At 44.9% G+C, this 16,064-nt stretch overlaps 1 protein-coding gene across 1 annotated transcript in view; it reads right to left on the reverse strand.

Moving 5' to 3' along the window:
- The window catches only part of PHF2 (PHD finger protein 2), a 230,813-nt gene extending 228,087 nt beyond the window's left edge, over nucleotides 1–2,726 (reverse strand). Inside the window, exon 1 of the mRNA XM_054977343.1 lies at nucleotides 2,264–2,726. Within this exon, the coding sequence (XP_054833318.1) occupies nucleotides 2,264–2,361 (98 nt within the window). The 5' untranslated portion in view covers nucleotides 2,362–2,726. The remainder of the gene's footprint in view (nucleotides 1–2,263) is intronic.
- Between the last annotated feature and the right edge of the window lie 13,338 nt (nucleotides 2,727–16,064).

Genomic DNA, 16,064 nt, shown 5'->3' on the forward strand with positions numbered 1-16,064 from the left:
TTAATATTAACTCTGACCCAACAGTATCAAATTCATCAGGGTTATTAGCATTCTGCTGGTGTGGCTTCATTTTCTTTTAAAACATATGAGTTGTCTTTCTGCACACCCACAGTACAAGGAGGTGGATAAAATAAATTAGTACTGATAAATATTTTTTTAAAAAAAACATCAAATTTTAAAAAGCAAATACAAAACTGTGGTAAAAGTTAGTTTAAACTGTAGCAACTTTCTCTGTTCTTCAGTAGCAAGGATACCCTTGAAGTTTGAGTTTTAGGAGTACCAGCCAGTCTTTGATACCTTTCCCTGCTGCTGTCAGAAACCAGGTAGCAAACAAGTTCAACCTTACACATTTGCTGAAGCAGTGAGTCAGAGGGAAATAATTCAGAACAGAAGCCTCTGTACAAACACACACACACACACACTGCTTAAAGACATACCTAAAGCCCTAAACACACTGGATACAATCAAAATTTAAGACTTTGATGGCTTATTATTTTGCATGCAAGAGAGAATGAGAAAAGAGAAAAGAGAAAAACTCAGCGCATACAAACTAATCAATGGATCATACAATGCTTAACTTGGCAGCTCATGGGCACAGCTTGGAAGTGAGTCTCTACTCCACCGGCATTTGCTTCCGAGGTCCTTAGGTTCCCACAAGAGTAATCTGCCTTAGAGTGACCTCCTAAGAAATCTAGCTGAAGTCTCTCCCCCTCTTCCTCCTCCTCTTCCTTGCAGTTCCAATATTTTATGAACGACATGCTTGCCTTCTGCATGTAAGACAACCCCTCAACGAGAAGAGACAAAGATCAGAACCATCACGTCGGGACTCCGCAATGAGACAAGCTGGGCTGGAGTGACAATTATAGCCAAGAGGAACGGCGGGCGGGGTGGGGGGTGGGGAGCCTCCCTGTCCTGCGATACAAATCAAAAGCGAGGCTGAGTGAGCGGCCAGGGGAGTTTCCAGCCCCTGCGCGTTACATTGTCTCGGATTCCATAGGCGACTGAGGACAGAGCGAATGAAACAATCTTGCAGCTCCAGCTACAGTTTGGAAGACGCCGAGACAGCTACACCACCCCTACCACCACCCTCTGCGGACTGGAAAGAACTGAGGGTCTCACCGGGATTGATGGCTTTCCTCGGGGAGCAAATCGGCCCCCTTTATGAATGTGTTTTTAATAGAAAGAAAAAGGGGCTCGCTAAAGTAGCGGAGGAGGACGTGGCAGCTCTGTCCGCGCCTGCACCAGCACAGGGCAGCTACCTCAACGGCGCCTTGGAACAGGAGTCTCCTCTCAAGCCAGTTGGACGCTTCTGGCCACCGGGCTGGCCCTGCGTGGCTTGGAGGCTTCTCCTCCGCACCGCCCAAGCCGGAGTGGCGCCAGATGCGGCCAGTGCAACGGGGGATTCCCTTCTTTCCCTGCCGCCGCGTCTCTCGGGAGAACGCCCGCCCAGCCCAGGGTCTCTCTGCCGTGTCCTCCCTCGCCTAACTCGGGACCCTTTCCTTCGCCCGCCTATCAAACGAGGAAACACCCTCAGTCGCCCCCTCCCCTAGGGAGACGCCAGACGACTCGAGTGGCCGCTGCCTGCAGCGCGCGGGAGAAAGAGGGCTCCTCGCCCACCGGACTCCCTCGTCTGGAGCCCGAGTGCGGCTGGCTGCCGCCCGCCCCGCGGGGACCCTTGCCCGTGGCGGCCAGACATTGTGAAATCGCTCCCCCCTCCCCAAACCCTCTCCATGCTTTCTCTTGAAGAAAGTGAAAGACCGGAGGGGGGCCCTAACCTTCCCTCATCTTGTCCCCCACAACCACTCTGTCAGACACCCCCCCCCCCGTGGCAACTATTGGGTGGGGGGGACCAAAAGCTTTTTCAAAAAAAGAACCTTCGGCACAACGCAGCCCGCCAGCCAGCCGCCCAGTCAAGCCTCCTTCCCTGAGGAAAGGACAATAGCTCTCCCCCACCCCCGCAGCCCCATGACACTAGAGCCCCGGTGGGGGGGAGCCCATTGTGTGTGTCCAGGCTCGACAATTTACAAAACAAAACCAAAAAATACAGAGAGGGAGACGGGGAGAGTGGCTCCTCCTCCTCTTCTCCAAAAAGGCCTGTTGGAAAACTGCACAGAGCAGCAGCCGCCGCCGCCGCTCCAAGCCCACCATCTCGCTCGCTCGCTCGCTCTGTGCCCTAGCGAGCAAAAGAGGCGAAAGGCCCCGAGCGAGAGGAGGGGGATCTCTGCCCCAGAGCGGGGGGAAAGGCCCGATCGCTTTGTGTTACCTGCCGTGAAACCAGTCCTTGCAGGCGTCGCACTCGATCATGAAGCGGGTTACGTCGTAGGGCAGCCTACAGATGCAATAGACGGGCACCGTCGCCATGTTAGCTCCCTTCAAAACAACACTGGACTCCCAAGGCAAGCGAGCTGAGAGAGAGAGCGGAGGCAAAGCAAGCAGGCAGGGCTTCTGGGCTGCGGCTGGCTTGCCGCTGGGTCGGCTCGCCTGATTCTCTCACCCTTTGCAAATGGGAAGCAAAAAATCTGCAAGGCCCGGAGGCAGCGGTGGAAACCACACACAAAACAAAAACTGGAGAATTCAATAAGCGATCCTCAAGGGCGAGCTTGCAATGTCAAAAAAAATAAGCCATGGTTCCCGAAAGTTTGGCTGCATAGCTCCTCTGGTTCGCGCGGGCTCCAAAGCACACTGGAAGCTGCCTTTTTTTTTTTTTAAGGTGGTGGTAGTGGTTGCTAAATGATCATTATTCCAAATGTTAGACGAAATGAATTCTATTGCATGCCCCCTGGTGACAGTACAGTACCGAGGCTTTTCATAAACACTCCGAAATGTAGCCCTTTCCTTGTAATGTCCTTACGTCAGCTTGCAACATTGTAATATTTCCTCTGATGGGGCTGGGGAGGGAGGCTGCAGAAAAGGGGAGGCGAATCTGTGAAAACTCCCAAGCTTGGCACCGTGCAAAATATTTAAAGGCCGGGGGGGGGGAAGAGAACCAGTCTCAAGGCTGGAAAATAAACAGGGAGGCGTGCAAAGCTGAGACGATTGAAGGAGGGAGATTTTAAAAAATTACAAACGATCAGCGAGGGATATGGTGTACAAACGGGGACGGAGATAAGCGAGTCTTTGTATGACAGTAGCTTCCAAAAATGTTATCAGCAGATAAGAAACCTCTCGCCAACCACCCCCATCTCCCATTAAAAGCCGATCGTAGTAATGATGCGGAAGAAGGAATCAATCTGTCCCATTAAACAACATTAAAGAACCAAGAGATCCAGCAGCGGACAAACTCTGCCATGTGGTTAAACTGTGTAAGCGTTTGAAAAACTTGGTTTTGATTTAATCTCTTGCTAATATAGGAGTACTGAGAGAAAAAGTCATTAGGACACATACGTACAACATAAAAACACACCGCTGTATTTTTCATGCGATTCTGCAACAGGAAGGAGCTAGCAAGAAGGAAGGGGGGGGGGTTAACTTTCGGGGCAAATCCAGTTTCCTTTTTACACCCTCAAGCCACACATTTACTCCGAAAAGTGTGATTCCCCCCTCCTCCTTTTTTCGTTGTTAATGAAACTTTGAGACTCGGCCGGAGGAAGTGGCGGTTCCTTTCACTTTCCGGTGTTAGGGTATTCCGCGATTTCCCTGAACGCATGAAGTTCATCCTGCACGGACCGTTTAAATATGAAGCGATTGTAACTTTTTAAAAAAACGCTATTCATTCATGAAGTCCCTTCATTTACTCCAAGCTTCTGGTGCAAGGTTTTTGAAATATCACGTGTCACACTTTGCCCCTTAACTCGCCGCTGCAGCCATATGCTTAAAAGTCTGGCGGTCGCTATGATTTACAGGGAGGGGAAATTGTGAGCCTTGTGCTTTAGGACGGGCACAATCCTGCAGGGTGCATGTGCAGGCCAAGTTCGCCTCCCTCTGACAATCGCCATCCAGATGTTATTTCCCCCTGAGCATCGAACATGGAGAAGACATTATTCTAATCATTACTAATCGTCTTTTATTTCAGAACATTGAATGTCTGGGGGGGGAGTGTATGCACACACACACATCCCAAATTTTGATCTCGAATTCGATTTAGCATCCTGTTTTGAAAATAATGATAAGAAAATCACATTTTACACACACTTCTTAGCATAGAGAGCCCTTGTGGTGGTTAGACTGCAGCTGATCAACCGGGGTTCCAATCCCTACTCAGCTATGGCAGCTGGCTGGGTGACCTTGAGCCCCTCACACACTCTCAGCCTAATCTACTTTACAGAGTGATTGAGAGAAGAGAAAGGGAGAACATTGTAAGCCACTTTGGGTCCCCTCTGGGGAGAAAAGTGGGGTATGAATTAAGTAAGTAAATAATAAATAGTTGCAATATGTGTACTTTGGTTTGGATGTTTATAGACCTACAGTCATAAATATAAACAATTTTGAACATAATTATACAAATGTATACATGCACTTAAAACCTACATGTCTGTAGCAATTACACATTAGAACTATTGTGAACATAAAACCTGTATTTACTGTCCAAATACTGCTATGTTGCATATAGAATAGAGGCTCAATGGAGCATTAACAGTTCCTAGAGTGACATTGGAATTATGAAATATTTTAAAGCAATATTTTATAGGAAAGGAAACATTGTTTCAAAAAGTTATTTGCCATTTTTACAGTGCCATCTTTAACGAAGTTACACGCTTCTGATCACATTGCTTTTCAACAGATTTAGGATTGTACAATATATGCCCTTAAAGGTTAGGTTTAAAAGTCTGCCTATAATTTAGTCCAGCTACATGTCAAAGAAAGTGAGATGAACACTGAAGAGATGAAAAAGAAATGCACTAATGTGTCTGAAATGACAACTTGAAGATGTTGGATACCAGGCACCTACTACTTAGTGCTTATAAGATCATGTTCACACATGATGTTTCAATAATCTTGGCCTTTCATCTTTAATTTGACTGTGTAACACACATTGTGTAGAATGAACACTCATTTTTTTATATTTTGTTAAATCCTCTTCTTTGTCCTCCTCTCTGTTTTTAATCCTGTGAAATAGCGGCTGGGTTGGCATGCTGGGATGTGGCTCAAAACCCCATTCTGACACAAAACACACCAACCAGCCTTGTGTAAGCCAAATAAAACAAAAGTCTACTAAGTCCCCTAAAAGACTAACAACATTTATTTCAATATGAGCTTTCATGAGTCACAGCTCACTTCTTCAGATAGCTATGTGAATGGGAAATCTCAGTAGGAGATCTTATGGGGGTGTGGAGCCAAGATTTGGTATAAATTACACCATGAGCCTTTTGTTAAGGAAAAATTTCTTTAAAGGTATTCAGCTTTCCAGATTACATTTCCCAACAGCCATCACCCACAATTAACTAAGACACCAAAAGTGATCCATAATTAATGAGCTTTATTTAGAATAAAACCCAGATGCAGGGCCATGTTCCAACATGTGCATAAAGATCAGCCATAGCAGAGAATCGTATATACTTTCCAAAGTTAATTGTTTACAGAAAAGAGATAGAATTGTTATACAAAACTAGATACAAACAGTTCTTCGGGATCAAATTCTTCAGGAGACATGGCACAAAACAAGTCTGATTGACAAGACAGTAAAGTCTCTCTGTAATATAAACATGTTCCATTTCTGCTGCCACAAAGGAAACTTGGACATCTTCCTGAGAGAGTGTTTATCCAAGGTAAATCCTTGAGTACAAAGTCAAAACAAGAGAGAAACTGTCCTTGCAATAGGGCTTTCTAACCCTACTCAACCTCAGCACCAGGAAGGAATCTGCTTACAAATAATAACTTTTGCCTTCTGTGCAACAGGTCAACCCCAATAAATGCTCATACATAGGTCTTTTAGAATAGAGATCATAGAAATCCCTAACAGTTTCCCCCCTTTAAGCAGTTATTGGAGCTCACAAAATAAAGGTTATTACCAAGCTCCTAATTTTAAAATTAGCAGATCTGCATCTCACCTGTGCAACAGGTCAACTCCAATAAATGCTCTCACATAGGTCTTTTAGAATAGGGGGTCATAGAAATTCCCTAACATCTTTCAAATAGTGGCTTATGTAAGCCACCATTTCTCAGCCTGAATTTCTCATAAAGATGTTGGCAGGATAAAATTAATCCCATTTTGGCTTCTCTAAACTGATTTTCTTGGAGGGCCAAAATCCAGCCACCACCACCTTATATATCTCACGAGCTTGATACCCGTGCTGCGCTACAGTATTTAACTACTTTAAATCCAGTTATAATACTTATAGATATGTAATTTTTTTTTGGTTTGTGTGTGTGTGGTTTTTTCAGTTGGTTTTGTAGTATAATAGCATGGTACCAACTGTCTGGGGGGGGGGGGGTGAAGTGTAGAATGTTGTGAGCCCCAATCAGTCCACATATGCAAATGACCTTGAAAGGCTGGCCCAATCAGGGAAGAGTGGCCAAGTAGGAGGAGGTGCAAGCAGGCAGCACCTTGCCAGCCACACAGGGAAGCTTTATCCCTTTGGGAATACGCATTTGACCTCTTTTGACACCCCCTTAGGGGGCAAATTTCTTAAAATCCCTTCTTAGTGGGTGTTTACATCATGAAAGGAATGTTCTCCTCAAATTTCACGTTTCTAGGTCCGGGGGGTTGGTTTGGGCATTGATGAGTCAGTCAGGACACTTGTCTTTATATATATAGACTAGCTTGATACCCATGTTTTGCTATGGTATTTAACTACTTTAAATCCAGTTATAATATTTATGGGTATGTAACACTTTTTGGTTTGTGAGGGGAGGGGGTTGAGTTGATTTTGTAGTATAATAGCATAGTACCTGAGCTTCACAACAGTTTTTGAATAAAGCGAAGCATGCTGATGCTGAAAACCAATGAAGTGAATTTTGAAATGTAACATTTATTAAAGAGATTTTAAAAGGAAAACATTGTAGTGCAATAAATAAAGTGAAAAATACGTACAACCGGGATTTTTTTCTACTGAAAGACCTCTTTGTAGACCACATTGGTGGTTTTCCCCTCAGGTGCTAGGATCACCAGGCTGCTAGGTGAGCTCACTCTGGAGCAGGCCATGTAGAACTGTCCATGTGAGAAGCAGTCCTCCCTCAAGTCAATTCCTGCCACCTTCAGTATCTGCCCCTGGGACTTGTTGATCGTCATAGGAAAGCAGACCTTGAGGGGGAACTGCGCTCTCTTGAAGAGGTTATCTGATAGTATGATGGTATTCGTGGTATGAACACTGACTCCCCCCGAGCACTGCTGGTGAACAATATGTCCTCAATGATGTTCCTGTGGTGGGCTTTCACTTATAGTCTGGTGCCATTGCAGAGTTTGGGTGGGCTGAGGTTCCAAAGCAGCATCACTGGAGCCCCCACTTTGTGCAGCTTGTGGGCTGGGAAGACAGGAGGGTTGAGCATACTGAGGAACTCCACAGGATAGTGGATTGCATCATCCATTTGCACCACTGAGTCCATGCATCTGTATTCCATTTTGAGTGAGTTAAGTTGTTTCATTAATGATGGCAGCCTTGTCGATCTTGGGGGTCAAAATGGTACACTTGCACAGCCAGTCCATGGACTTCTCCGTGATAGTGATGATATCAGGGTATATCGTGGCTGTTAGGTCTGCTGGGGTTGTCAGTACTGTGCCCAGGCCTGCAGGGATGGTCACCTTTCCCTTGGACTCAGGATACCCTCCGTTCCCTGTTTTTAGTAGGAGTTCAGAGAATTCCCCAGTGGAAACCTCACCTCTCAAGTGGACCCTCATGCTCTTTCTTAGTGAGAGTTTCCTGATGAGGGGCCACAGATACGATGCCTTGACACACACAGTAACCTTGTCAGCTTGAGTTCCCCTTGGGACTACTGGCAGAGTCTGCCAGAAGTCTCCAGCCAAAGCAATAATTCCCACAACAACACTTTACCTACTACCAATGTTCTTCACACAAGTGCAAATGCAACAGTATAACTATTTATGTTTATCATACACAAGCCCCTAGTCCTGGGCAAAGAAACCTCAATACAGTGTTTCAATGCTTGCAAATTTACAGAACAGAGTACACAATTTAATATACATAAACATATAGGAGGTTATTCACAAATAAAAATCTTCTGTTATGTCCCAATATCTTAGGAGAAACAATATATAGTCCCAATTCCTTAGGGAAAACCATATAGTACAGTTCTCTCTCAGTGGGGTGACCACTATAAGTTAATCCATATAAGACTTGTCTTCAACCCAACGTAGGGTCTCAAAAACCAAAGAATTTGTATTAGGCTTATCTTCAGCCCAACGTTGAATTTCAAAAACCGAAGAACTTGTAAATTGGGGAATCCCATAGAATATAACACGGGTAAATCCCCCTCTAGAATTTCCCAACAGGACTCTGGATACTCTCCTGTTTTGGCACACATCTTTTTCACGGGAAACTTATGTTCTTCTGTAAAATAAATATCAATATGTACAATACCACCCAAATTATTTCTACAGTATATGTTACATCCCCCTACAACATTCCACTCACTAATACACAGCACATCAATTTCATGACCGCTTCTCTCGCTTGGTCTTCAGCTGGTGTGGAACAACCCCAAGGGTGTATACTTAAATGGGCAGTCATTTCTCTCATTAGTCACGAACTAAATGTACTTAAAGGTACAGGCTCCCTTCGTACACTTGAAGGAAAGAAACACTTCGCAAAAAGCATGAATAGTCTATCGAGACATTCAGCCCCTTATTTCCGATATTGTCCAGTTCAAAAATCCAGAAAGCCTCCCTCCTGAGCAATTCTTTATTAAAGTCCTTCGACCGATCCGCCTGAATAACTTGCAGCACTGAGAATCTGAATTGTCTCTCATTAGTATGTTGATCCAAAATGTGCTGCGTGAGTAGAGCCTCTAGACATCTATTTCTTATCCTAGAAATATGCTCCTGGATCCGAACCTTGACTGACCTATTCGTGCTCCCTATGTAAATCCTGGGGCAGCTACATTCAATAATATAAACCACCCCCACAGTACTACAGATCGAGAAGTGGTCCATGTGAATTATCCTATCGGACAAAGCAATTCTAAAGACAGGTCCCGTGGCAGCCAGGTCACAAATGTTACAATTCCTGCATCGGAAATGCCCCCTAGGTCTCTGTGTGCGTGCACCCACAGGATGGAATCTAGAGTGCACTAATCTATCTTTTAAATTAGAGGTCTGGCGGTATCCTACTGAGGGTAGATCCTTGCAGCCTGGTATATGGCTCACCAGGTGCCAGTGTGTTCTAATAATTCTGAAGATATCCTTAGTGAGATGGGTATACTCTATAGCCCATCTCACCGTATCCTGCCTATCCCGGATTGTTTCCCAGAAGAGATCCTCTCTCTCCTTGCCTGCTGCTCTCTGTACCGCTTTATCAATGACCCACTCCGGGTATCCCCATTTGGTAAAGTCCCTACTAAGTAGATCTCTCTCTCTATTGTAGTCTAGAAATAGATGTCTAGAGGCTCCACTCACGCAGCACTTTTTGGATCGACATACTAATGAGAGACAATTCAGATTCTCAGTGCTGCAAGTTATTCAGGCGGATCGGTTGAAGGACTTTAATAAAGAATTGCTCAGGTGGGAGGCTTTCTGGATTTTTGAACTGGACAGTATCGGAAATAAGGAGCTGAATGCCTCGATAGACTACTCATGCTTTTTGCAAAGTGTTTCCTTCGTTCAAGTGTACAAAGGGAGCCTGTACCTTTAAGTACATTTAGTTCGTGACTAATGAAATGACGGCCCTTTAAGAATACGCCCTTGGGGTTGTTCCACACCAGCTGAAGACCAAGCGAGAGAAGCGGTCGTGAAATTGATGTGCTGTGTATTAGTGAGTGGAATGTTGTAGGGGGATGTAACATATACTGTAGAAATAATTTGGGTGGTATTGTACATATTGATATTTATTTTACAGAAGAACATAAGTTTCCCGTGAAAAGACGTGTGCCGAAACAGGAGAGTATCCGGAGTCCTGTTGGGAAATTCTAGAGGGGGATTTACCCGTGTTATATTCTATGGGATTCCCCAATTTACAAGTTCTTCGGTTTTTGAAATTCAACGTTGGGCTGAAGATAAGCCTAATACAAGTTCTTTGGTTTTTGAGACCCTACGTTGGGCTGAAGACAAGTCTTATATGGATTAACTTATAGTGGTCACCCCACTGAGAGAGAACTGTACTATATGGTTTTCCCTAAGGAATTGGAACTATATATTGTTTCCCCTAAGATACTGGGACATAACAGAAGATTGTTATTTGTGAATAACCTCCTATATGTTTATGTATATTAAGTTCTGTACTCTGTTCTGTAAATTTGCAAACATTGAAACATTGTATTGAGGTTTCTTTGCCCAGGACTAGGGGCTTGTGTATGATAAACATAAATAGTTATACTGTTGCATTTGCACTTGTGTGAAGAACATTGATTGGTAGTAGGTAAAGTGTTGTTGCGGAGATTATTGCTTTGGTTGTTATTCCCTACCTGTAACTGCCGTCTGTATTGTTAGAAGTCTCCAGTCAGCAGCACAGTGACCCCCCCCCCATCACTCTCTCATTGGCCCTGACATCTTTTAGGGTTATGCTCAGTGCCTCAAAACACCCCTTGTGTGCCATGGTGCTCTCATCCCAAACAATGAGCTTACAGTTCCGCAGCACTTGGGCCATGTTGCTTTGTTTTGAGATGCTGAACAGGGGTGTTTCTGCATGTATGAGGTTAAGAGGCAGTTTGAACGTAGCGAAGGATCATATGCCATGCCTGAGTGAGCCTTGACCTTCCATGGAAGTGAGTGCCTCCCTACTTGTCTTCTAGGATTGCTTTGCTCATAGAGAGACTCTGCCACTCTGTGCACCTAGGGGTGATCTTCCAGGTATTTGGCCACTGCTGCTTGGTGCATCGCAGGAGCAGGACATGCATATTTCCTTGCCGCATCTCTAAGTTGCTTACTCTTTTTAGCATCAGTGTATCTTGCATGATGTCTGCCAGAAGGCTTCTTGGCGGCAGTAAGAGGTGATGGCTGCAAGAGGTATGAGGTGGAGTTGGACTGAGGGAGGGGTGGGGTGGTGGGCACTTTGGCAAGTTCATGTGAGAGGTTCGCATTAAAATGGCTCCTAGAAAGGTCATGTACCATCTCCCCATGAACATTTAAAAACTTAGTTGCCATACTGACTTTTATATAAAACCCCTATTCAGGAGTCTTGTACTGTCTTTCTTCAACTGTCTGCAGTTTCCTTTACCTGATTTTTACCTCAGAACACAGAGTTCCACCAATCAGGCCACATATGCAAATTACCTCAGGGCAGTTGGTGAGGGGAGGGGAATGAGCAGCCTCCCAGCCACACAGGGAAGATGAATCCCTGTGGGAAAACACATTTTACCCCTTTTTACCCCCTTAGGGGGTGAATTTCTTAAGATCCCTTCTTAGTGAGCCCCTACATCACAAAAGGAATGTTCTCCACAAATTTCACATTTCTAGGTCCAGGGGTTTGGGCTGGGCATTCATGAGTCAGTCAGGACACTTGTCTTTATATATATAGATTAGGGGCATGCACCTTTCCACTTAAACAGGGGTACTGATATTTTGGCAGTAGATGAAGGATCAAAGTAATGTAATGTTTTGAATTACTGTTACTGGATTAGAATTTTTCAATTTTTTTGTTTGCAGCAACCCAATTTACATATATAACCAATTCAAAACAATGCTTAAAGCCAGTTAAATTATTAAGCAATAAACCCTAGAAACCAACCAACAAGCAGAAATAACAGCAGAATATACATCCCCTTACACCTGTAGAATTAACTTTAAATTCAGGGTTTACCTGTCTCTGTCCAGTACTAAGGTAGCCAGGTGGACATGTTTAGCCAAAGAACTTGAAGAAGTCATATCATGGTCTAAAAACCTGTATAAAGATGTTACAGAGTTTTGTAAACCTGTGGGTGCAAAAGTTCCCATTTCTGCCATGTTTTTTCTCTACTTGGAACAGCAGTTGTATTTTTCCTCTGAACATCCTAACAAATTTGACAGATACATTACCATTAAAATGGTGGGGGAAACGCATAAAACAAACACATTCAGTTCATAGCATATCAGGGGTGGTGTTAGTGATTCTAAGGCCCTGGGGAAAAGTCCAGAATGGGGCCTCAGAATCACTGCTACTCCCCCACCAGGATGAAACAAGGGTTAGCTCTCACTCCATGTCAGAGGCTGCAAGGCAGGGAGTGGGGCTGGAGTGGCTGCTGCTGGAAGCGGTTGCCTCTGTGACATAGCTGCTCAAGCCCCAGACAGGGAGGGCATGAGTGGCAGCGGTGGTGGAGGTGAGGGGAGACTTCTCTCCTTGTTCTTTCCTCCTCCATTGGGAGGGTGCTGTGGGTGGTCTCACACATCTGGAGTGCAGGGCAGCTGCCCCAATTGCCCATTAGCTAAGACCACCCCTGCAACATGCAGAAACAAAAAGAAATGAAAAGAAATGAATATGTGAAGAAAAATGAATATGTGAAGAAAAAGAAATGAATATGTGCATATCTATAGCCTTGTACCTGCAGAGCATAGTGCAAGAAATAAAGTAACACAAAATAGTAGCACATATAGAAGAAAGCATTCCATAAGATATGCAGTGCCCACCCCATTTAAGACCTAAAAGTTAAGAATCGGTATCTTGAACTGACAGACTGGAAGCTACGCAAATGAGGAATGCTGTCCACGCCTAACTAAAATGGAGATGATTACATTCTGAACTAACACAAGTTTGGCTAATCAATATATTTAATTCTCAAGATGGCCAAATCTATGGATATATAAATTCAGAGATTGGAGCCTTGAAAAAACAAGACAGGTCTTTCTAGAAACTGGGCGGGGGGGACCTGTGGTTTGCAGAAAAGTCTGAAATATAAAAAAGAATACATAGGTAGTTTGCTTAAAACATTTATATGCCACCTTTCCATCCAAATAGGGTCCCTAGGGTGGCAAATATCAAAGCATTAAAACAGCATTTAACATTTTTCTTATATACTAATATCCACACTGCCCCAATCTGTGGATATTTATACTCATGGATTGGGGCCACTTAAAGTAAGCCTTTTCTACATGACTCTCAACACACACTCAAACCAACAAGGTCACTGAAGCAGCAGAAGGAAGGAGCAGAAGTACTCCACTGTAAAACTATCTCCCCCCTTCCCCCCCTCCCGGGCACCAGACATGCCACGCTCTCTTGCACCCCGTTCAACAAGCTCAACAGTAAAGTGGCAGCAACAAGGAGCTACAGCGGGCAAGTCCAAGGAAAGTCTAAGGAAAGCTTTGCAAACACAATAGGGATGGATAATGGTGGGAGGACAGGCAAGGAAAAGTGGCATGTCAGGGAACATTCCTCTGCCACCACACAACACCACACTTAACTATAATATAATGCATTTTGCTAGCATATCTGCCACAGTAGCACCAGCTTCAAAAGTTGCAACCATCCAGAAGTGCTGAAGAAAAAGGCAGGCATAAAAATCGTTGATGGATTCAGGTAAACAGCACAAATATTTTTTAAAGCAGCTTCTACAAGACTCTTCCTTCAGTATGAGGAGATCATTTTACCTTGAGGCTCTGTAACAATGGAGGCTGAATACCCCCCTCCCCGTTCCACCAAGCAGATCTTGGAGACCCTGATCTCTCCAAAAATACTAACCCTGGCTCTCTCCAAATAAATCAACACTCTCCTTTCTTTTTACTCTAGCCTTAGACTTTGTTCCAAACTCTCATAACCACTGTGGAGGAAAGTCTGTGGTAAACTAAATGGCAAATAAAAGCAGAGAAGGTGTGGACCCCCCCCCCCCCCAAAACCTACCTTGCAAGCCAGTTCTGGGATTAAAAGAGACAGAAAAATGACATCCCTGAGACGCCTGATGTCTGTCTGTGTCATTAGCTGGCACCCAGCTAACGAAGCAGGAATAGGGGTGCTGGGGGGACGGTCAAGGAAAAGTGCCAAATGACAGTAAACCCCTTGCCCCAGGAACATATCCATCACATGTAGTATTCAAAGAAACATTTTGGTTTTAAAAAATCAAAACTGTTTACAAGCAACACAAGAAAACAGAAACTATAGAAACTGACATCTGTAAAACACACACATACATGAACACACAATACTGACCAAAATAAATAAATAAGTAAAATAATTAATTCTTCTAAATATATTTTGTGTACTGTATCTCTTCACAAGTACTATGTACATTTATTAACTACAAAAAATATGCTGCAGACTGGGGGGAAACTCCTGCTTTAAAAAAACCTCTTCGACACAAACCGCAACGTTTTGTTGCAGACCCCGTCTGGTATATAAATATTTAACAATACCTGCTGGCAGAAGACAATGAAGAATGTGCAAGGTTTCAGCAGCATGACAGAGAAGGCTTTTTCATGGACTGCCACCCATCTAGCCTGAGATGGAGGGGGCACCCAAAGCAGGACCTCTGAGGATGGCCAGAGCAGATGTGTAGGTTCATAAGCAAGAAAGTGGTCCTTAAAGTTTGCTAACCCCAAGCTGTACAGAGTTTTAAAGTTCAATATCAGCACATTGCATTGGACCCAGAAGCAAATTGGGATTCAGTATAGATGGAACAAGACTAGATTGATAAGAACCTTGTGATCCACTCCGATCAACATTCTGCAGCATTCTATACCAATTGGCACCCTGGCACCTTCTGATCCTGTCACTCCTACAAGAGTCTAAGTCAAAGCAGATGTGAGAGATTTTATCCACAAAGTATTTACCATAATGATTGCAGTGGGCTGCATAACAGTCCACCTCTTCCTGTAGGCCAGAACCCAAATAGCCCCTGACCACCGAGAAGAGTTCCACAGGTCTATGTTGTGGATACAAAGATGGTGGAGAAATACTGGGTTTTTACCACCAATAACAGAAGCAGTGCCTGTATCTTTAAGAAAGGAATGGTATCTCTATGGCTAGGCAACCACAACAACATTGCCAGCCTTCAATTCTCATTTTCTTTCAGGAAAAGGTGGGAGAGGGGTTAGGGCCTTTTCTAGGGCGGATTTGGTTTTTGAGGGAGGACTTATCCTAGCTAGGGCCGGCAGCAGCCATCGGATGGACTTCTATCACTCACCCAGGCCCAGCTGCTTGCTACTATTCAATAGTAGACATGGGCACGAAAGGGGGGGGGGGACGAACATGCTGTTCGTTGTTTGTTGCCAATAACTAACACGAACAGTAACGAACATGTCCCATTAACAAACATGTTTAGTGTTAGTAGTTCGTGGGGACCAGAATGGCCCCTGATGGACGTAGAGAGCCCATATTCACAGGGAGTGTTCAGTAGGCTCCCTTCCAGCCATCACCCAAGTTTGGTCAAGATTGCACTACAGATCTTGGAATTATAAATTCCCAAATCCAATGCCCCCCAGGAAACTCCCATTCGACACAATTGGAGTCACCAGCTGACTTTGGCCCCATGTACAAGCAGTGGACTCGAAGGCGGGCTGCCTCCCCTCTAGGGGGTGGGGGGTTTGGCCACTCACCGGTAACACCCCCCATGTGCCCGTCCACCAGGCCTCCCAGAGGCTACTTTCCACCAAGGTATAACGGTGGGTGATGTTGGCGGCCGCCGGGCCTGACAGACTGAGGGAGGTGGTGGCAGGCCTGTCGCCAGCATCACTCATGCTGTCACCAGCATCACTCATCTTCCTGCCTTCATGGAAAAGACAGAATGGGCAGGACAGGTCACTGGGAAGGGTCGTATTGGTTCCATCCAGAGGGTGAGAGGTTGAAAGAGGAAATGTCCAGGACCTTGTCAGGGAGAGGAGGACAAAAGGTTTTGATAGTTTCATTGCATAGTGGGACCAGGAAGGCCCAAAGGCGGCAGCAGTGCCATGGTAGTCACTCGTGTGCAAAGGTGGTGGCAGCTGACATGACCCACTTTCCTGCCTTTGTGGACAGGATGGGATTGGCAGGACAGGAGAGGTCGTTGGGAAGGGTCGTTCTGGTTCCATCCACAGAGAGCGAGGATGAAAGAGGGACCATCTGGGAACTTGT

The sequence above is a fragment of the Eublepharis macularius genome, chromosome 4, assembly GCF_028583425.1.
Source record: "Eublepharis macularius isolate TG4126 chromosome 4, MPM_Emac_v1.0, whole genome shotgun sequence".
NCBI classification, from domain to species: domain Eukaryota; kingdom Metazoa; phylum Chordata; class Lepidosauria; order Squamata; family Eublepharidae; genus Eublepharis; species Eublepharis macularius.